This window comes from Narcine bancroftii, chromosome 1 (assembly GCF_036971445.1).
Source record: "Narcine bancroftii isolate sNarBan1 chromosome 1, sNarBan1.hap1, whole genome shotgun sequence".
NCBI lineage: Eukaryota > Metazoa > Chordata > Chondrichthyes > Torpediniformes > Narcinidae > Narcine > Narcine bancroftii.
Window position 1 is genome coordinate 403638630 of NC_091469.1, and position 23983 is coordinate 403662612.

Consider the following 23983-nt stretch of genomic DNA (forward strand, 5'->3'; position numbering starts at 1 on the left):
TCTTTATTACCGGATTGTAACACTTGCAACTAACAGTGTTAGTTGGAGAAGGCGCATTCTGCCGTTATCAGCAAGTGATACGTACTTAGTAAATTATCATACCATTACATTGTCCAATGAATAAACTGTTGCTATCCTTCTCTGCTAGCTTGCTGCACATCAATTTGTCATTACCACTCTTATCTTGAGAGTACAAGGTCACAACTGCATCTTGTTACGGCCCAGCACTGGGTGACTCCTTCTTCATTCCCAGCTCATGATGTTTTTACCTAACAATATGAAAGAGATGTTTTATTTACAAAAGAATACTGAAGGTCACATGTTTTCTTTACATGGAAAATTTAATTACAACACCTGGATTTTGCTTTGATGCATTGTAGGCAAAATGAGGAAATATAATCTCAAGTTTTATATGATAATTGAGACATCAAGTGCCTAAAAAAGCAAAAGAAAAAATCTCTTTGGAAAAAAGGGTGAAGTTGCTCATGAAAATGTGACCCAATTCTGAAATAAAATCAGAAAATGCTTTAACTATTTATCAGAGAGAGAGAGAGAATGGGAGTGTGAGTGAAAAGAGAGAATATGAGTGTGTGTGTGTGTGTGTGTGTGTGTGTGTGTGTGTGTGTGTGTGTGTGTGTGCGTGCGTGCGTGCACGCAAGAGCGAGAGAGAGGGAGAGACAGAGAATGATTTGTCGTCCCTTAGTTTGAAGTTCTTGAAATTCTCATCCAACAACCAACAATTCATTTTAAACTTAATGATGGATTCTGCCTCTATGGCCCTTTCAGATAGTGAGTTCCAGGCTGAGTATTTTTTAGTCTATCTTCCATCTAATCTTTTTAATTACTCATTTGCTTTCTATGTTTGACCACTCTGCAGAGAGGAATAATTCTTACTTACTTACTTTGATTGAACCTCTCATCTTCATCCAATTTCAATTAATCTTAAAATCAAAATCTCATCTATAATTCTTACTGCGAATTACAGAAAAACAGCCTGGACCTATTTATGTTGTTCTGAAATCTTACTTGCAAGAATTACTAGATTACTTTGTGGATAGTTTCACTCCCATTTTTCAGCGAAGATGTCCAGAAGCCAATTAGACAATCACTCAGATCAGTGATTGGGACAGAATCTTGCTCCACTTGCACCCACACCTCCCTCAGCACCATTTGGGGTCTCAAATAGTTCATCCAAGTGAAATAATATTTCACTTGTGAATCTGCATAGGTCATCTACTGCTTCTGGTACTCCCAATGTGGTCTCCTCCACATTAGAGAGTCTGGACATAGGCTGGGAGATTGCTTTGTTGAGCACCTTGGCTCTGTCTGCCACAATAAAGTGGATCTCCCAGTTGCCACCCAGTTAAATTTTCCATCCCATTCCCTTGCCAACATGTATGTTCACGGTCTCATGTACTGCCAGACTGACAACACCCATAAATTGGAGGAAAAACACCTCATCTTCCAACTGAGCACCCTCCAACTGGATGGCATTAATATCGACTTCTCTGGCTTTTGAAAAATTATCCCCATCTCCTTGCTCCCCCCCCCCCCCCCGCCCATTGTCTCTCTATTGCACAGACTCCTTGTCTCCCTTTGCATAGACATGATAAATTCTATCTAGACCTTATCACATCCAATTAACACCTTTTGTTGGTCTGGATTCCTCCCCACATTGTTTGAATTTTGAGACTTTCTGTTATATCCTGCTTCTGCCTTTTTGGATATTTCTTTGAAGAAGGGCTCAGGCCTGAAATGTCACCAATATATATTTGTCTTCTCCTATAGATGCTGAATAAACTAGCTGAGTTCCTCCAGAATTCTAGGGTTTTACTACAATCACAGCATCTATAGCCTGTCGTGTTTATCACATAATCTTATTTATTCAGATGGTGAAGTCACAACATTTATTTTCCTGGGGCAGACAATACAGTTTTCCTCAATTTTTTATATTTTTGGGTTTGGTATCATTGCTCATGGTGTAATATGCAGGTATTAATATCTTGACTAAACAAGAAGCTTTCATTTGAGGACATTTCAACAACCATTTAAAAACAATTAACTCAAATCTTGCATATATCATGAGAATCAATGAATAATACTGGTTGGATTTTGTTTAAGAACATCTTTTAAGTAGCTTCCCTGAAATCTTTATTTGCAAAATGTGGTTTCCCCAGGGACCTGAGCTACTTTGCTTACAAGAAAAAAAAATCGGGTCAGTGAGTACTGAAGATATGGAATATTGCATGATTTATTTAGTATGATTGAGCGAAGTTAAAGAGAAAATACATATTAACAGGTATTCACATTAGTGTTTGAGACCTTGGGAGTTTAATGCAACATTTATCAAAGACAACTGTATCAATATTATCTAATCTAACTTGGGAAATCTACTAAACATAGATGAAATATTGCACTATACACATTTTGGTAATGAGCAAAATGTTGAAAGAATGAATGGTAACTCAGTAATGACCTCAGAGAAGAGGGTAACAGAGTATGCCTCTTCGGATTAGTCATAAATAGCCACTGCAACTCAGAAACTTCCACAGCTATGTTGATAATATTTTTTTGCAAGCTTTTCTCCATTTCTGTGGCATATACTCTGATAATAAGAAATTCTTGCAGGTACCTCTGGAATAGCTAACCTTTTTCTGAATCATGACCCTTTTACCAGAGCAGGCAGAGCCCTTGTCTGCATCTCAATCATTTCCCACATCTATACTCTTACGTATTCCCATTCGGACAGACCAAGAACAGAGTTTGTATGGACCTTAATTCCCACCCCATCAGCATCTGCACTGAACAGATCATTCTTGACAATGTTTGTTATTTCCACCAAGACTGCACTATTGAACATTCCTTCTCCCCTAATTATTTCAAATGGATTTCTCCTTTCATAACTTAACGGTCTGTTTTTCCATTCCCACCTACTACTCCCCATTGCTTTCTTTCTCAAGTTAACTTAGTTATTGATACATCTGTTTATACAGTTAATTTTGAATCTTTCAATTGCAGCAGGTAATGGGGCAGAACAGTATTTGGTCTTTCTACAACTAAATGTGAGCAGAATATCTACTTTGTAATTTATATTCCCAGTGTACTACTCAATATCATTTTATGCATTGTTAAAATGTAGAAATTACATGTATTCCTTAGAGAAAAGAAGGTAGAGAGGAAATTTGATTGAAGAACACATTTTCAATGTGCATTAGATAGACTTTATAGTTAAGCTATTATTGATATTGTTTGCAGTTTTTATAATGACTGGAGGATACAGAGTTAATATTTTGAGGAAAAAATGCAACAAGGGAAATGTGAGGAACAAGTTGTTTTTCACTTGTATCATTGGGATCAGGAATTCATTGCAAAAACAGTGGAAACAGAGACACCATCAAAAAGGAATTGTATCTACATTTGATAAAGGATAATCAGTCAGACAATTCTTGATCATTCTCTTGGCCTCTGTCAGTTGTGATCGACCATGGGTATGCACCTCTGGTAGTCACACTGGCTTGTTGAGCAGTGTTGACTGTGTGGCTATAGAGGCCAATCCTGGAATGGCAGGTTCTGCCCATAGTTGCTGCAAATATAGGGCATTGTTGAATTGTTGGCTGCTGTCCGCTGTGCTCTTCGCTCTTTAAACTGACTCACGATCACTTTTTCACCTCGCTCTAGGTTTTGATGAAGAGTACCTCGCCATTTGTTGTGCTCAATAGAGTAGTGGACAAATGGGACTGAAGGGTTGCTTGAATAGTAAATGGAATTGTAGATTGAATCTTTACTATATCTATTCCACAGAGTGAGTAGCTGAGAATTTTTTAAACCATATTTTTCAGAGACTTATGTTCGCCCATTGCAGTGAACTGGGATTCACTGGTAGGGTAGTGTTGTCTCCGCCTCCCAGCTCTGCCCTCATCTGCTCACATATAACCCTGGTTTCCCGCTTAAACCCAGAACTGTTCCGAAGACTACTGTGAGACCCTACCCATGGTTATAAGCTAATAAAAGCATTTATTCTCCCTCCAGCTGTCAGAGCTTTTATTAGCGCTACAATTTTATTAGCTTATTCCCTAAACAATGGAAGCGCTACTCAGTCAGGTATGTTGCTGATAGACCCTCTGTCCCCCGACATGGCTGAGGAGTTCACATACTGGCTAGACTGGTTCCAGGCCAACCTGAATGTGACCAGAGATGCCTTCCACACCAATGAACTCAGGAGGTCTGCACTTGTTTTGAGGCTAGGAATGAAAAGGTATGCAGTGATCAGGGACTGCACTACATTTGACACTGCCATTGAGGCTTTGAAGGCTTGGTTCCTGAAGTTGCAAAACGAGGTCCTAACGAGGCACTGAATCGCTCTACATCGCCAATGGCCAGAATGACTATCGATGACTACCTGCTGGATCTGTGGACGCTTGCCAAGAAGTGCAGGTACGAAGTGACTATGGGCTGCGTTCGTGAAGAACAGATCTGGGACATACTGTGGTCGTGGGGGTTCACTCGAGGTACATGAGGCAGTGACTACTCAAGTCGGGTAAGAAAGACCTGGCTTTGAATTAGCCAAATCATTGGAGCAGGCCAAGTTCAAGAATGACAATCTCAAAGCCAGCGAGCTTGCTCACCCAAGTGACCCCTTCCAAGGACCAGTTGCTCCCGTTATCCCAGCCCTAACGGCAGCCACTTCCCATGCTAGGGAGTGCTCCCGAGCTAGGGAGTGCTTTTTCTGTGGCAAGAGCCAGTGTCCCAGACTTGTTGCCCAGCTAAAAACTCAGTGTGTTCCAACTGTGGCAAGAAAGGGCATTGGGCGAGGGCTTGCCATGCGAGGCGAAGCCCAAGGAAGACTGCAGCCTGCACCATTCCCGGATCCGATTCCAGCCCCAATCCATCTGCCCCAAATTCACCTGAACCCACATGCTGCGCTACATGCTGATGGAGGGTGGTAGTGACAATGAGGAAATGGCACAAAAAAGCTTGGCGACCATCTTGCCATGTCTCCAATTCAAACTTGGCACTACTATCATCAGAGGTGGGTGGCCATCTTGTCGCACCATGAGGTTGATGCCATCTTACCCACGCAGAGAAACTCAGGATGATGGAGGCCACTCAAATGAGGAGTATGGTATCTCCAGGGTCCTAGCCTCGATGGTCCTAGATCAGGACAGACCTCACCAGCTCAGCAACTCCATAGAGACTGAAGGTAAATAGACATTTCATTAAATGCCTAATTGATGCAGGCTCTACTGAAAGCTTTAGACTCATGGACTGTGCAAGAGTACAACCTAAAGATATAAGATATATCCTTCCAATTATCGCATATTCCTTGTGTTTCATTCACCTTCTACGCGTATTCAACAACATCTGTTGTTTGAGGTGGGGGGGGGGAATTCTGTAAATTTCTGTACATACTTGATGAATTGTATGCTCTGGTGTTGTTGGGTCTGGACTTTCTGTGTCACCTTAAAAGTGTGACCTTGGAGTATTCTGGTCTCCTCCCCCTTGTAACAGTTCAGAACAGAGGGCCCCTAAAACCAGAACCCATATGCAGCCTCTCCACACTGAATATCGACCCGCCCCACCCTCTTCCCAAATCTGTCCTTGGACTGCAAGCCTATTGCTACCAAGAGCAGGAGGTACAGCACAGCAGACTGAGATTTCATAAAGTGTGAGACACAATGTCTACTCGATGAAGGTATCATCGAACCTAGCACCAGCCAGTGGAGAGCATAAGTGGTAGTGGTAGAAAGGGAAAACAAGTCCAGGCTAGTAATTGACTAAAGCCAAACTATTAATTGGTACACATTCTTGTAATATATACCCCCCACACGTATTTCAGACATGGTGAATGATATTGCGCAGTATTGTGTCTATTCGACCATCGACCAGCTGTCAATCCATTCTGAGGACCATCCATATGTGGTATTTGAGGCTAATGGTCATCTCTATTATCAATTCCAGAGGGTCCATTTTGGTATCACTAATGGGGATTCCATCTTCCAGAGGAAGATGGACAGAATGGTGGATGAGTATGGGTTGAAGGCTACCTTCCCCTACCTCAATATCATCAGCATCTGTGGCCATACTTTAGAAGACCATGACACTAGCCTCCAGAGTTTTCTCCACATGGCAAAAGCCCTGAAGCTCAACTGCATGAAAATAACTAAATGTCTGGCTATCCTTGGCTCTGTGGCATCATTGGGTCTGATCCCAATAGGATACGTCCCATTAGATCTCCCCATCCCAGGACCACAAAGGCTATGAGGAGATGCCAGGGGTTTTTCTCATGTTACTCCTAGTGGATCCCTCATTACACTGATTAGGTTTGACCTCTCTTAAAAGCCACTAATTTCCCCATCTAAGCTGAAGCCCAAATGGCTTTTAACTACATCTGGAATCATATTGCGAAAGATACCATGTACACAGTGGACGAGAATGTACCTTTCCAAGTAGAAGTGACAATTCTTACATAGCCTTGGCCTCTTCCCTCAACCAGGCAGGCAGGCTGGTTGCATTTTTTCCTCGGAAATTACAAGGCCACAAGCTCCAGAAACCCTCTGTGGAAAAGAAGGCTCAAGGCATTGTAGAAGCCATGAGGCACCGGAGACAATACATGGTTGGTAGGAGATTTACACTCCTCAATGACCAGCACTCGGTCGCATTCATGTTTAAAAATGTCAAGAGGGGAAAATCAAAAATGACAAGATTGCTAGGTGGAGGATCGTGCTCTCCACCTACAATTATGACATGGCCTATCAACCAGGAGACCTTAATAACCCTCTAGATGCCTTATCCAGAGGAAGCTGTGCCTCTGCACACACCAGCCAACTGTGGTCTCTGCATAATGAGCTCCATCCAGGAATTACCCGCATGTTTTATTTTGTCAAGTTACACAAATCTGTCCTACTCCATGGAAGATGTCTTGCCAAGTCTGTGTGGAGTGCAAGCCACGCTTCTACTGCCCCACAAAGGCTCACCTGATCAAGTCATTCAGGCCCTTTGAATGGCTCAGATTTTAAGGGACCTCTCCCCTCCATGAACGGGAACACTATCTTCCTTTCTATTGTTGATGAGTACTCCAGCTTCCCGTTTGCCATTTCATGTCCAGAAAAGTGCACTTCATCAGTCATAAAGTCCTTAGATTCTATTTCGCCCTGTTCAGGTATCCCAGCTATATTCATAGTGACCGGGGCTCATCCTTTGAGTGACGCGCTACGTCAGTACCTATTGGAAAGGGGCATCGCATCCAGCAGGACTACGAGCTACAGCCTTCAGGGGAACAGGCAGGTTGGAAAGAAGAATGCTGCTGTCTAGAAGGATATCAAACTGGCTCTGAAGTCCAGAGGCCTTCTAGACTTGCTGGCAGGAAGTCATTACTATGGCACTCCATTCCATCTGGTCACTACTATGTACTGCTACCAACGCTACTCCTCACGAACTCCTATTCAATTTCAAAAGAAGGTCAGCGTCGGGAACTACACTCCCAACCTACACTCCTGGTCCAGTCCTTCTCAGGAAGCATGTGAGGAGAAGCAAGACTGATGCCCTGGTGAAAAGGGTGAAGCTGTTCAACACCAAACCCATGTACACCTATGTGGAATACCTGGATGGCAGAGAGGACACCGTCTTCATCAGGGACCTGGCATCTGCTGGAACAGCAGGTCTGTTGCTTCAAGTGCCCTGTGAGCCACAGAGTTCTTCTCGCCACCCCCCCAGTCAGGGCCTCAGGGAATCTGGTTCAGGAGGAAGCATCCCACTCCACCGTGCGGAGACTCAGCCCACCACTCCTCCCTCACAAGGGGACCTGAAGACCCAAGGAGTCCAAGGCACCCTGATGCTAAGGCGCTCCACCAGGATCTCCAGACCCCCGAACCACTTAAATCTGTAAATTTGTAAATAACTAAATTTTTCAACTTTTTTTTCAAAATTCATGTTCTCTGTCTTCATTCACAGACCCTACATTCTACAGAAAGGGGTGAATGCAGTGAACTGGGATTCACTGGTAGTGTCTTGTGCTGATGGCTGGCCCCGCCTCCCGACTCCTCCCCTATCTGCTCATATATAACTGATTTCCCGCCAGAACCCAGAATCCTTCTGAAGACTATTGCGAGACCCTACCCATAGATATAAGCTAATAAAAGCATGAGAACTTTTATTCATGCTACACCCACCTAAAATTCAGGAGGCGCTCGGATTTGAATTCCTTCTTCTTCCAGGACACTTACCATTTACCATATCTCAGATTTTGAAGATACACCCATGCGCACCTTTCAGTGGCCATAAAAGTAGATCAAATAAAGTTGTAAATGTGGAATTAAGACTCCCAGCTCATTTTTGTCCATGTTAATCCAAGGGAATAGAAGAAATTGTAATTCTTATCAGGAAAATGTAGCATAGACTCCAATCTTATAAGCATAGAAATCTGAAGTAACATAACTACGTAAACAACATTTTTTATGTTGAATATGTTATATTCTTCAATCTCTTTCTATTTACTAACAAGGGAATGGGAAAATATATATACTATATTCAATGGTTTTATTTCTATTATCCAATAAAAACATTTTTGGGGCTGCGCTCAAGCATAATTCATGTCAAGGTGTAAATGATTCATGGCCATGGTTGACTTGATATAATCGTCCAAATAAAGTATTTGTCCATAGAGAGTTTCTTCATGTATGCATAAATATTTTTCAGATTATTCAGTTAAGTGAGAATCGATGTTCAACACTTTTCGAAGCTAATCAAACAAATTCTGAAGAATGGAGTTCTATTCCTGGTACATGAGGATTAAGTTACCATTTATATCAGGGAGTGCAATATAAAAGTCTGCAGATGTTCTGATTGTTGTCAAAACACAAAAATGCTGGAGGAACTCAGCTGGTCTTGCAGCATTCATAGGAGGTAAAGATATATTATCGACAATTCAAGCCTGAGTCCTTCATCAAGGTATGAGTGAAATGTAGAGTTGAATTGAAATTGTGTTCTTGTCACATGTACCAAAATACAGTAAACAGCTTTCTTTGGCAAGGTGTTCAGACAAATGAACTAACATAGCAATAATAATTATAAATAAGTAACTAAATAAGACAGCAGGTTAAGCAATTTTGCAATAATCAAATTATGCAGGACAAATTGAAAAGTTCAAAATCATAGTACAGGGAATAGAGAAACGTACAAATATTATTGAAGTACAGTTATAAAAGTTACAAGTTATAAAAGTCACTTCAAAAAGTGGAGTGAGTAGACATTTTAATCTGATAATGCTGGATTCCCTTTTCAGTAGAGTTCTGGTAATAAGAGGTTCAATAGCAGAATATTTTTGAAAGCTGATATACTTTTAAATATTCTATTGTCTTCTCTTATTCTTATTTTTAAGTTACAATAAATGTACTTTCGTTAGCAGATGGTAATCGTCTTAGTCTATGATCATAGAAATCCTTTGATCATAAGTTTATTAATCTCTGCCCAATTTTAGATTGTGGTATTTGGAGGAGGATTTAGTTTTTGGCTCAATTAAAGTTGATTAACATTAATTACAATTTTTAAAGATCTAATCTTGGCCATGTCACTGAAAATTCATGTACTGGGAAGATATTGCTATGCCATGAAACAATGGTAATTACACCTTACTTGATAGAGCAAATGATGTCACAGATCAGAGGTGTTGCACTCTGCATGTTTGTTTTATGGAACTCAGAAACACAATTCACTAAAATCAATAAATAGAAATTTATGAGCTTTCCCAGTTAACATAAAAGTATATTGCTCAGGGACTTAAATGATAACTCATTCACAGCATTTACACCATTATTCTTGGGTCAATGAGGCACTTTATTTTCAATTTTAAATTTGTGACACTGTTACATACTTGACTCCCACAAATTCTGTTTTCTGAAACATCTTTTCCATGCTGATTTTGTTTTCCTTGTTTAATTGAAAGTGTTTCATTGTAAATTTGTATTAGTTTGTAGCGGCCGGCTTTCCAGTAGGTGACTCAATACACAAAATGGCAGACGAGCACGGTGATCTCCCAAAGCCTGCGCAGGCTAACAGCCTTCCTTCCCGGCTGATAGACTGCATGGCAGAAACGCTACTGACATCATTTTCGTCAGCAATGGAAGGAAATCCACGCCCAGTGGCGGGTAACATCCTATATAAGCAAGGGCAGAGAGATCAATAAAGCAGTCTTGACTATAATCACATTGAGTGTGTGTCATTCTTCCACTCTCTGCTCCAACATCTGCTACATTTGGATCCAAAGATGACTGATCAGTGAACACTTTATGTACATTCCTTGAAACTGCCAATGTTCTGGACAGCGCAGCCACGGGTGTGGTTTGAGCAGGCCAAAGGCCAGTTCCAGCTTCAAAAGATTTCCACCGACAACACAAAGTTGTACTACGTGGTGAACTCACTCGACCAGGACATAGCAGCAAGAATCGTCAATTTCCTACAGCAGCCTCCAGAACAAGGAGAATACAATGCCCTTAAAGAGCTTTTAACCTGAACTTTCAGGCTCTCACAGTGCGAGCATGCCACCTGACTGTTGTACATGGATGGCCTAGGGGACAGGTTCCCATCCGAGCTTATGAGCGACATTCTGGCTTTGACCAAGAGGCACAAGCCTTGCTTGCTTTTCCAGCAGGTTTTTCTGGAACAGCTGCCTGAGGATATCAGACTGTACGCCACAACAGCAACCAAACAAGGGACCCTACCGATTGACCAGACATAATGGAGCCACATGTGTGCTGGACATTGGTGGTAAGGAGGAGACATTCACTATCGACAGCCTCATACCAGCTCACATGGACATTAACCAATCAGTCTCCATGCAACCCCTGTGACGCAGGGATAGGCCACCAAGATCAAAGAAGAGCTCCTGGATCGCTAGTTCTGGGGAGGGGGTGGGTGATCGTGTAGCGGCCCGCTACCCAGGAGGTGACCTAATATACAAAATGACAGATGAACACTGTGGTCTCGCAAAGCCCACACAGGCCAATGGCCTTTCTTCCTGGCCGACAGCCTGCATGGCGGGAACACTGACCAATCAGCAGCCGGAACGCCATTGACATCACTTCCACTGCCAATGGCAGGAAAACTGGGCCCAGCGGCAGGAAACTGGGACTATATAAGCATGGTGAGGGAGAGCAATAAAGCAGTCTTGACTCTAACCGCATCGAGTGTGTGTCATTCTTCCACTATCTGCTGTTGCGTGCTATATGTTCTCCTATTCAATTTCCCCACATTCAAAAGAAGAGCATTGTAAAAATAAAAAAAAAACACAGAATTCTTAAGGATAACAGATTAGAAATTGCAATGTGACTCCCTTGTTCAAAAAGGGAGGAAGACAGAAGGCACAAAACAACAGGCCATTTAGTTTAACATCCTTTGCCGGCAAGATGCTAGAGTCAATAATCAAAGAGGAAATAATTCATCATTAAGGAGAACTGAGTATCATCAAACCTAATCAACATAGTTATGTGAAAGTGTAATTATGTTTGACAAATTTATTTGAATTCTTCAAAGATTTGTCAAGGAGAGTTGATAAAGTGTAACCTAGTATATTTTGCGGGCAGAAGAAAGAATCTTAGGGTTGTATGCGGTCATGTATGAACACTAACAATAAATATGAAATATAAAATATTTACATTAGAGACAGATGCATATATTAAGAGTTTAAGGTATTGGAAGGGTGCACATTAAGAACTGGGTGTCACATAGAAAACAGAAATGGAATGAATGGATCTTTTTGCAGATTGGAAAGATGTAAATAGTGAAGTACCACAAGATCAGTTGTTGTTTTTTATTTAACTGTTGTATCGTATTACAATAATGACCTGGAAGATTGAAAATGATGCAAGGTTTTCATGTTTGCTGATTATAGGCTAATATATAAAAGGGCCATCTAATGATGGAGATTTGTGATACTGAAATTGGATATAGGGGGATTGAATGATTCGAGTGAAAACTTGGGAAGGGGTTTAATGAGAGGATGTCATGCACTTTGGTAAGAATAATCAAGAGGCACAAGCCTCTTGTTATTAAAACTGAGAGAAACTGCAAATGAGTGCAGTTCAGAGGGATCGGGGTGTTCTGGGGAATGTCACAAAAGGTTAGCTGGCAGGACTAACCAATTCTTAAAGCAGCAAATGGAATTTTGTAATTTATTGCAAAGGGCTTCAAGATTAAAATAGGGTGGTTTTAATTACAACACATTAGGGGATTTTGGAAATTTGCCCTCATGGAAAATATGGAATAAAGATTCTCTCTTATTGGATTCATGTGAAAAATGATAAATAAAACATATGCAGAGAACTGCACTAGTTTATCAAACCCAGGGGATTCAATAGGGGGGAAAAAAACAGTTTTCATTGTATGAAATCATGACAAATGGAATTTTCCAGGAATGCAAACCCTAGGGAGTTGTCCAGGGTGTTAATAAGGACACATAGAGAATACTGTGGACAGTTTTGGTGCCTTATTTAATACAAAATATCATAGCATTTGGGTTGGTAGGCTAATTGTCCACTTCAAGTTGCCTGAGGAGTCATTAGGTGGTAGAATCTGGGGGGGAGTTGGAAATATCAGGAGAATAAAAAGGGATTAAAGTAAATCCTGCTTAATGGTTGCTTCAGAGTTGATGATCCAAAATTATCCTATTTTTGTCTTCCATTTAGTACATTGACCAGAAATATTGACTTCCAATGGCTATATAAGGAACTTTTAAATTTTCTGGCCTAAGGAGTTGTGGATGCCTGGTCTTTGAACAAGGGTATGATTGATATGTTTTGGCGATTAAAGAAATCAAGGAAATTGGAGGTGACATAAAATTCCCACTGTGACCTTACTAACTGGCACAACCAGCATCACTCCTTTGACTTATCTCATGTTTTTGGTTATCATTCATAGTTCGAGCTTTGCTGGCATGGCAGCATTTATTGCTTCCCAGTATTCTGACATCCGAGGGTTCAAGGGTAGCCTGTTAGCTGCATTAATACTTGGGCTATTTTCCACCTGCTTCGAGAATATCTGCATCCAAAAAAACCAATCATCCAAAATCTACAAAAGGTAACTGAATACTGCAACATATTTTGAAAACTAATGGTGCAGTTCATATAGGATGAATGGCATCATTTGAGTTGTGAAGGTTCAAATTCGTCATCATCTGTAGTGTTAAGAATGCACCACCGTTGTTTTTAATGGGCTGGTAATTCCAAAAGTTATTTGTGCCTCTTACTCTCATTTCTGGTTGGGACATTGTAGGATTGCAGACCCTGGATTTTGACATAACTGGAAAACTGCTATTTGAAGAACCACATGCCTTGCTTAATATCCAGGCTTGCACATCAGTCAATAGCCACTTCTTTCTTTTTGATTTATTGATTCATCTGGATTGCTGAGTGGCAGGAGACCTCTGATGGACTGGGGGAATCTTGCAACTGAATGGTGTGACTGGAACAGGCTGGTATTTGGGGAGAATGGGTGGGTAGATGGATGATTATGCAGGGTGACTGCAGTAGTGTAAGCTGCCATATCTTTGTGTGCATATTGTGTGTAGTCGGTTATTGTGTGCAGTTCTGGTCACAGGAAAGACATCAATAAGATTGAAAATTTATAAGGATGTTGCTGAGTAATAGGGAAAGGTTGAATAGGATAGTGCTTTATTCCCTGGACTAACAGAGAATGAGGGGAGATTTAATAGGGCTGTACAAAATTATGAGGGGTAATGGAAAGGGTAAGTACAAACCAACTTTTTCCACTGAGTTTGGATGAGAGAAGAACAAGAGGACCTGGGTAAAGGGGAATGGTGAAATGTTTGAGGGGAACCTCTTAGCTCACAGGGGGGTAAGAGTGAGATGAGCTGCCAGGTGGTGAACGTGGGTTTGATTTTGACATTTAAGAGATTGGAGAGATACATGGCATGGGAGCGGCATGAAGGGCCACGATCTGGGTGCAGGTTGATGGGACTAGATGGACTAAATAATTTGCTGTGGACTAGATGGGCCAATGGGCCTGTTTCTGTGCTGCAGTGTTCTATGGCTCTACCTTATTTATACATTGAAATGTCTTGAATATTTTGAGGTTAGCTTGATCTTCATTTAAATATTCAGAGAGTAGAGCTCAGAACCTCCTCTCAAAATAATGAAATTTATCACCTCTTGGAAATAACATTGTCTGTTCAGTTTCAGGGTATTTGGAGAATTTTGAACAAGCAAGTGTTGAATTCTAGCCAACCAACAGTTAGGCAACAGAGAAAAGATTTTGAACTGGGCCAAACTTAGACTGTTGCTTATGGCATCAGACTGTAAATGTGTTCCAAGTTGTTAAATTTAAAAGTACAAATTTCCATTATATAATGTAGATAGCAATAGTTCTTGAAGTTATAATTGATGATTGAGGTTCTATATTGTCTGAATATGTTGAGTAATACATCCAAATTGTTAAGCATTTAGCTTTTATTTCCTCTAAAAACACCATGCTAAATCTGAAGAATCAACAGAAATGTAATTTCATTGGAAGAAACAATATTATGAAACCCTATAAAGCTGGAGCCAGAATCATATACTCCATTTTCAACTTCAGGCATTTATCAGTGCCAAATGAAAAAACAAATGAAATACTCCTGGCTTTTTCACTTTAGGCTAATTGGAATGTAAATCAGAATCAGGATTTATTGTCATGAACAAGTCATGAAATGCCTTATGTTCTTAAAACTCATGATCCCAACATTTCTGATATTCAAATATATCCCTCCTATTTTCAATAAACAAAGATGTAGGAAGATAGTAAAATGCATTTTAAACAACTAAAATTATGCTTCATATTAAATATTGTCTCAATTGGTGTAGAATTAGGCTATTGACAATGTTGAAAGAACCCCTTAGATTTAACTGCAAGAATAACTTTCTTTCTATTTTTCCTTTAGGGTCCTCATTGGTTTTGTGGTTTTGTATTGAATACAGCCATTGGTAAAAGGACGAGTCTCTGTACTTTGGGTTTAGCTGTGGCTCCTGCATCTTGTCTCTCTTCCCCATTGCATAAGAAATAACTGATTGGAAGTACTTGCAACCCTTGAGTCATGAGTTCACCAATACGTCCAAGTGAGTAGCTTGAACTTCCTAATTCTTCCAGTGATTTTGTTGACTCTGGTCTAGGTTTTAAATTATTCACCTGATAGCTTACATTGTATTTTTTAAAATGTTCAGCTACCTAGGGATTGACTGGAATTTTCTCATAAGTTTCAATGGGATAGAATGAAGGTGTCATATTCATGGTTTGAATGAAATTGGTACACCCGTCTGCACAGGGGCACAAGTTATTGTATGATAAATATGTTTCTACATAGATTTCTTGAACAGAATCCACAAACAGCTTAGCCTATTTTCTCCCGTGATATAGTCTTTCAAGTCAGCTTCTCTTGTAGACTTGTTCCAACCACAACCAACACCTAATTCGAGCAGAAAGTACTATCTTATACCAGGTTTAACTTGTGCTGTCCAATCGTATATTTGATCTCTGCATCCAATTAATGAACAGTATGATTACTGCTGGGTGGGTACCACCATTATGTAAATAAGCATATGAAAGTGGCATGTTGCCTGCAGTCCCTCAACAGACATGAATTGGTTATGCATCACAATCCATTTACCTGTTGACTTTAGCTTGTGAGATCACTTTTCCATTTCTAAAGTGTTCATTTCTTCCTATGGGACAAGAACATGTATTAGAACAAATTTCCATTAAATGGAAACTTTAATTCTGTCGAGGATAGTTAAAAAAAAATCTTGATGAGGAAGTAAATAGCTTAGAGGCTTTCTTGAAAAATGAAGCACATTCCTTTTATTTATTCAGCATTCTCAACACTTGTAAAATGATAAATTGATATTATTGATGTTTCAATTACCCCTTGTTGGTATAGTATACTCTGCGATCAAGGAAGCATGAAAACTGACATCTTAGGCCAATTTTCACCTTAATAACATAGCACATTCTATACAAGTAACAAAATTAATAAGAATGAACATTGGAAAAAAAAACATTCTGTCTCTTATCCACTTGCTTTATAGTCAATGAAAATACATTTAGCCTTCTCTAACCTTTCAGAAACCTCTAAAATCGTTGGGATACCAATGCCAGAATATCTCACTCAGTGTATCAGAGGAAGTGAACTTAATTATGTTGTGTGCAAAATCCCAAAGTCCTCTATGAATGTTTGTTGTACTTGCAATGAACTGACAATGTAAATCAACTAAATGGTAATGTAAACAATTGATTGCAGATGGCGCAAATTTGAAATAAAACAGAATATCTTGGTCCGGCATAAAATGCCAACATTTCAGGCTTTCACCATTTATCAGAGCTCTGACTATAATGTGGCTTATGTTAAACTTCAGTGAGATTGTAGTTTTAATTTAAATAAAGGCAGATCAAAATTGCACATCTAAAATACTGCTAATTTTTAGATTTCACCTTTGAGAGGAAGCAGTCCAATAGCTAAAGTGATTAATTGGGTATGTTCATTATTGCTTATATGCAATCTTCATTAGTGTCAGTACAGGTGACTGAGAGCATGTGGAATGTAATTATTGAAATATGACAAGTTCTTCTCAGCTGCATTTCCTTTAAATTGCAGATTGAAATTTCAAGAAGTTAGAAATCTGAGGGGTTTCTGCTGGAGGGAATACAGAAATGGAGATAGTTGCATCTATGCAAACGTTTTGGAAATTAGATTGATAACTTTCACTTAAATTAGAGGAAATGAGGGTCAGCAACCTCCTGAAGCGCAGGATAAGACTGAGCAACAGCAGCTCATCTTTTAACTGGGCAGTTACAAACTCCTGGATTCAGCATCATTCAATAGTGACAGTTCAGATTATTCCTATTTACATTTCGAGTGGATTAATTCTATCTTTTCTGCTTTTGCTCCATCATTCCTTTGATCATTTCACCTTTCCACTCCATCACAACCTTCCATTTTGTTTTTTTTTTACTTAATCCTTCCTCTGCAGAGAAAAATACCTTTTATTTCAATCTTTTTTGCAGTTTTTATGAAAGGTCATTGACCTAAATTGTTCACCCTGGCTCTCTGCGCAGATACTGCTGAGTGTTCTAACATTTTCTGTTTTCATTATATCTTTTGGATGTATTCCAAACCAAAACTAGATGCAGAGCTAATTTGGGCTTAAATTCAATAGTAGTAATAAATTTGGGTTGCTAAAAAACTTGAACAGGAATAATGAGGAAGAGAGAACTTCTACAGTCCTTTGCTCAGCTGAACCATGAAATTTGTTGTCTTTTTATAAAAGTTAATGGAACCTGCTCAGTTTTAAACTTTAATAAAATGTTGATTTTTTTTTCTGGAAGTACTTATTATGCAGTTTGGTCAAAGTGCTGTTCAGGATAATGTTGAGCTTTTTAAGTGTTGTTTCAGTATTAAAGCATTAAAGTAAGTAATGAAATGTGCATCACCATTCTTAACCTGTCCCTTGTAGCTTTTGGGAAACTTTGCAGAGTCTGGACTTTCTTGCCAATTTTGTTTGGCTAATTGGCTTGAGCATAGTTGGCTGGATATCTCTCCAAGTGATTGTTCCAACATATTTGTATATTGATTGCAATTACAGGTACACCCCACTTTATGAAACTAGAGCGTTCCTGTGAAACCTTTCATAAGCTGGAATTGCATAAAGGCCCAGTCACTACTATTGAAAAGTGAAAACCTATTCGCATCCTTTCGTAAAAGCAAACACAGGTTTCTTTGTAAAAGTGAATTTTTGTAAAGCGAGTATTTGTAAAACAGTGTATATCTGTATTATTAATCATGAAAATGTATTTGGTAAATTGATGGTGTTGAAATTCATTAACTCCTAAGGAGGAGGCCTGAGAGATATCAGATGCATAGGTGATTATTTTCTAACATTCTCCACACTCAGGATCAATTACATTGGACTGGATGGTTGCTAATGCAAAACCACTTTTTAAGAAAGGAGCAAGAGAGAAATCAGACAACGGAATCTGAAGAAGTTGCAGGGTAACTTGAACAGATGAGGCAAATGGGCAAATATATGGCAGATGAAGTATAATGTAGATAAAAGTGAGATTATCCACTTTGGTGGCTGTAATAGGAAGGTAAATTATTTTCTGAATAGTAAAGTGGATGTGCAACGAGACCTGGGTGTCATTGTACATCCATTGGTAATTGAAGGTTGGAAATCAATTTGTTGTAAACCATGTGATCTTCTCACTCTGGCTTGTAGAGGTCAAGACTCTGAAAAGTGATTTCACTTCTGTTTCAAGAAGTTTATCACTCATATGGCTGAGTTTCGATTAAGAACACTTCTGTTCTATTATGGTATTGTTTTTCTAGACACTGTGACTCCAAACTGACACTTTGCTCTGAGTGCAATGATGCTTTTGCAAACTTGCTGTGATCTGTGAGTAACCTTGTCCTAAAACCACAACATTGCTAAAGATATATTTAGAAGGAATATAGCTTAACCTTATCCTAGTATTAATATTAACACAGGTCCATTGCACAAGAAACTGGCATGGTACATAAAGAAGGAAGGGAAACAAGCAGTAGTGGCATGGAACATATAGAGAGGAGGAAGAGCTTGCTGCCTTGCAGCGAATAAAAGTAGATAAATCCACCGGGCCTGACATGATATTCCCTCAGACCTTGAGGGAGACTAGTATAGAACTTGTAGGGGCCCTAGCAGAAATATTTAAAATGTCCTTAGCCACAGCTGAGGTGCCGCAGGATTGGATGGTAGCTCGTGTTGTTCTGTTGTTTTAAAAAAGACTCCAAAAGTAAATCAGAAAATTACAGGCCGGTGACCCTGACATCAGTACTAGGTAAATTATTGGGGGTGTTCTAAAAGATCAAATATATAAGTATTTGGACAGCCAAAGGTTGATTAGGGTTAGTCAGCATGGACTTGTGCATGGTAGGTCATATTTATCAAATCTTATATAGAATTTTTTGAGGGGGTTATCAAGGAAGTAGATGGTTGTGAATCTTGTTTACATGGACTTTAGAAGGCCTTTGACAAGCTCCCTCATAGGAGGTTAGTTCAGAAGGTTCAGGCACTAGGTATCCACGGAGAGGTAAACTGGATTCAAAATTAGCTGAATGGGAGAAGACAGAGAGTGGAGATGATGATTGCTTCTTAGACTGGAGACCTGTGATTAGTGATGTGCATCAGGGATCGGTGCAGGGACCATTGTTGTTTGTTGTCTATATCAATGATCTGGATGATAATATGGTAAATTGGATCAGAAAATTGCTGATGTCACTAAGTTTGGAGGCATGGTGGACAGAGGGGAAGGCTTTCAAAGCTTACAGAGGGATCTGGACCAACTGGAAAAAATGGGTCAGAAAATGGCAGATGGAATTTAATGCAGACAAGTGTGAGGTATTACATTTTGGAAGGACAAACCAAGGTAGGACATTGTGGTGGTACACCACCAGCCTACTGCAGGGGGCAACCTCTGTACCTGCAGGAGTGTAAGGGGACAGGACAACACCTGGCCGGCTGTCAATCAGTCAACCAGAAGGAATCAAGCCCCTCCTGGTCGGGTGTCAATCACCCTCCAGGATATAAGCCTGTGCCGGACTCCTGAAGTCTCACTCAGAGTTACTGCAGCTACAGCCCGCCTGGCTCTGTGGAAGTCTTTGTGGATTAAAGCCTGTTGTACAGTCTTTACCTTGTGTGTGCCTGATTCTGGCTAACAGCGCACTACAGAAATACATGGTAAATGACAGAGCACTGAGAAGTGCAGAGGAACAAAGGGACCTGGGAATACAGATATATAATTTCTGAAAGTGGTATCACTGGCAGACATGGTTGTAAAGACAGCTTTTTGCATCTTTGCCTTCATAAATCAAAGTATTGAGTACAGGAGCTGGGATGTTATGTAAGGTTGTTCAAGACATTGGTGAGGCCAAATTTGGTGTATTGTGTGTAATCTGGTCGCCAAACTACAAGAAGGATATCAGTAAGATTGAAAGAGTGCAGAGAAGATTTATTAGGATGTTGCTGGGTCTTTAAGAGTGGAGTTTCAGGGAAAGCTTAAACAGATTAGGACTTTATTCTTTGAAGTGTAGAAGAATGAGGGGAAATTTGATAGAGGTTTACAAAATTACAAGGGATATAGACAGAGTGAATGCGAGTAGGCTCTTTACATTTAGATTAGGAGAGATAAATATGAGAGGACATGGCTTTAGGGTGAAAGGGGAAATGTTTGGGGAAACATCTTCACTCAAGCCCCTTTCACACTTGCATCCCAGTAAATTGTCCTGGGATAGGAGTGGGTGTTTGGCCTTTCACACTAGACCACTCATAGGAACACTTTCATAGCTGCAAGGATTTATCCCCGGCATTTGGTCTGTTCTACCTTTAGTAGGAAGTGCCTGCAATGCAATTGCCTGTTTCACACTTGCCTGATCTCAACTCTGGTGTCTGCAGATGCCATGGTTGTACTAGTGGTCGAGGCTGGCAATCCCTGGTGTGAGATGACATCATCTAACACAGGCATTGAGCAGAATTTGCTTTCACACTTGCTACTTTAAAGGCCGATAGGCATTCAATTCCTGGGATCACTGGCAAGTGTGAAAGTGGCAAGTGTGAAAGAGGCTTCAGAGAGTGGTGGGAGCATGGAACAAGCTGGCATCTGACATTGTAAATTCAGGCTCACTGTTAAGTTTTAAGAATACATTGGATAGAAACACTTGCCAGTGATCCCAGGAATCAAACATCAATTGGCCTTTAAAGTGGCAAGTGTGAAGGCAAAATCTTCTCAACACCGGTGTCAGATGACATCATCTCACACAGGGGATTGCCAGCCTTGACCCGTAGTACAACCCTAGCGTCTACAGATGCCGGCGTTGAGATCAGGCAAGTGTTGAATGGGCAATTGCATTGCAGACACTTCCTATTAAACGTAGAACAGACCAAACGCTGAGGATAAATCCTTGCAAGTTTGAAAGTGTTCAGTGTCCCAATTAGGAGTGGTCTAGTGTGAAAGGCCAAACCCCCATTCCTATCCCGGGACACTGAATGCTCAATTTACTGTGATGCAAATGTAAAAGGGGCTATAGATGGGAGAGGTCTGGAGGGTTATGGAATGGGTGCAGGTTAGTGGGACTAGTGGAATGATGTTTCAGCATAGACTAGAAGGGCTGAATAGCCTATTTTCTGTGCTGTAGTATTCTATGGTTCGATGATACTATTGAATGGTGGAGCAGAATGGCTTTCTCCTGATGCACTTTTCTATTTTTTTTAATTTATAGGGTCCTCATTTGTACCTATCTTTAATGGTGGGGATAGATTAAATATTGCATTTCCTTTTTATCTCAGGTTTTATCTTGAATACATCATTTTAAGCTTAAGAACCAAGAGTGAATGATAAATGAGGACAGATTTCTTTTTAAAGCTGGTTCTATTGTACTAGAATACTTTGAACACAACATTCATTGAGATAATTATTTGCATGATTGTTTACTCATGTTAGGGAACAATTCTGAACTCTTCTGGGACATGTATGTTTTTTTCTATCAACACAACCAATAATCTTCCTTTTCTAATGTGCATATGCTATGAAAATCTGAACATAATTTTACAAAGCTCAATAAGCAGGTCACAAATCTGCCAAATAGTTACTATTTTCGTTAGTGGCCTTATAGTGGGTGAGAGCTGGTGTTGAGTAGACACAATAGAGAATGCAGAACGTTTTATAATACCCACATATGTAATTCTCCCAAATTCATTGTGTCTGCACATATTTGTGGAAGACCATTTTTTTCTCCATAATGCAGTTACTGAGCAAAATAAATTTGTACATATGAGGAGATGTAGATGGAGCACAATCTAAACTGAAGAAGCAATTGACACCAGTGAAGGACAAAGGGATTTGTCAGACAAAGAGAGAGACTGATGATCAGAATGAAAATTGTGATGTTGGCTTTTCCACTAACTTTCTGATTTAGCAGAGAGCAGCAGTCACAAAGCACTCCGAAGTTCTGCAAATTAAAATAATTAGCAGTTTAAAGTCTAATCATCTGTTGTGTTTCTTATGCTTGTTTTACTTCCACATTCATTAGTTATTTAGGGGAAATAAGTTGATATTAGCATTTAATTAGTCCTAGCAAATAAAGACAAATGTTCAGAATGTTTAGACAAATAAATTTAAGGACCTAATTGCTGTTATCTGCTGAACCTAAAGCAAGCTACTAACTCTATGTTTATTAATATATCAGCAGATTTTCCAATGCAGAGAATCATCAGTGGTGTCATGCTTTTCATAATCGAGATCTCATGAATAAAATATGATGGGCAAAGGGGGAAGTGTGACAGATTATGGAAGTACTTTACAGAGCACATTTTCAGGTGGTTTGGAGAAGTTGACTGCTTTGCTTAAAACAAAAGATGAGGAAAACAAATTCAAATTAAACTAGATTAAAGTGTTCAATTCTCATTACCGAATGGCAGGAGTTTTTATTTATAGCCTGTAGGATCTTATTTATCAGCTGTGCCCCAGTGAAGAAAACATACATTTTGATAAGCCAAAAATGTGAACAATTAAAGCAAAGTAAATCATTATTTTAAGGAACAGGTGTATCTCTCACATCAAGGAATAATTGTGAAAGAGAATATAAATTGTATATCAGAAGGAAAAATAAACTACAATAGTAACACTACTTGTTTTTTAATCTCAGGGGCAAATGTTTGTTGGAGTTTGTAAATAGCTCGATGAAAAAATTGCTTTTATAAGAACAACAAAAAAAATCATAGCAGGATTACCATTCATTTCCTAAAGCCTGCTCTGTTGTTTCACAAGATCATGGCTGATCTTCAACTTTAGACACACGTCCTTACCCCATCTACCCTGATTTGTCAATATTCAGAACTCCATGTTTTGAACACAACCAGTGATAGCATTCATAGCTCTTTAGGGTAGAGAATTCAAAAGATTCACTAGAGACTGCAGATACTGGAATATAAAGCCAAACATAATCTGTTGGAGGAGCTCAGCAGGTCAAGCAAAGAATGGTCAACAATTCATGCCAAAACTCTTTATCACGATTGAGGAATCAGTGTAAAGAGAACAGGATGGGAGAGATGAGACATCGAATCCACATGGGATTGGCCAACCAGACAGAGTTGGAATAAGACTGACAGAGACAGAAGATTGGCAGATGCCAGACATTAATCAGTGAAAAATTTAACAAATTAACATAATTACTCACCTTACATTGCATCCCTTAAGTTCCTGTGCGCGTTAGTCTTGGTGTTTTTACGGGGAGCCACATGGCATGAGTCATCAGCTGGATGTCAAATTCATCGGGTGAGTTTTATGGTGCGATTTAGATTGCAGGCTTCCCCTGAAAAGTAATAGTGGATCCTACAGGATAAATGGCGGTGCAGGAATTGATTAAAAATTCCTGTACTTTCCTTTTTAGACTGCCCATGTAACAGCAAATTTCATTGATTGTGCCTCCAGTCTAAAACCCTTACTGAGGGTGAGAGACAAGAATAAAACAGGGTCAGGTGGAGGAAGATGAGTCATACAGGGTGGAGTGTGTGTTTACAAGATGTAGAGCTCGTCGAAAGAATCAAAGACTTGTTGATCCAAACCAAGGCTTTTATTAGCAAAAGACAGGAGCTCTTCACAGGTGGCCGACCAGTCCGGAATGATCCGACCTAGCTAGGGACACAACCCTTTAAGGCCCAGACAATAGGCGTGGCTTAGCTCTCAGCCAATCGCTGTAAGCACAGTCTAGATACAGTAACTATATACACTATATACATTGGTGATATATCTGTACTATCACACAAGACATTATAATCTGGTAAGTGTAGAAGGTGGGAATGGTAGTGTAAAGAGAGAACAGATGGAACAGAAGGTGGGTGGGTGCAAGAGCAGAAGGGGTGCGTGGAAGTGGGGTGGGTGGAAGAGGAGAGAATGGAACAATAGTGATAAGATG

General features: G+C 39.9%; 1 protein-coding gene and 1 long non-coding RNA gene across 6 annotated transcripts in view; one reads left to right on the forward strand and one right to left on the reverse strand.

Moving 5' to 3' along the window:
- Nucleotides 1–23352, reverse strand: LOC138751500 (uncharacterized). Its single transcript, XR_011349990.1, has 3 exons — nucleotides 23246–23352; nucleotides 15650–15704; nucleotides 1–269 (listed from the first exon to the last, which is right to left on the reverse strand). It is a non-coding gene; the product is annotated as an uncharacterized lncRNA (long non-coding RNA).
- The window catches only part of LOC138751496 (histone deacetylase 9-like), an 851890-nt gene that overhangs the window by 45164 nt on the left and 782743 nt on the right, over nucleotides 1–23983 (forward strand). For 3 of the 5 annotated variants that reach the window (XM_069913815.1, XM_069913825.1, XM_069913816.1), the window contains exon 2: nucleotides 14927–15101. The exons of the other annotated variants lie outside the window; for them this stretch is intronic. In XM_069913815.1, coding sequence (XP_069769916.1) covers nucleotides 15080–15101 — 22 coding nt within the window. In that variant the 5' untranslated portion in view covers nucleotides 14927–15079. The remainder of the gene's footprint in view (nucleotides 1–14926; nucleotides 15102–23983) is intronic. 5 annotated transcript variants of the gene reach the window in all.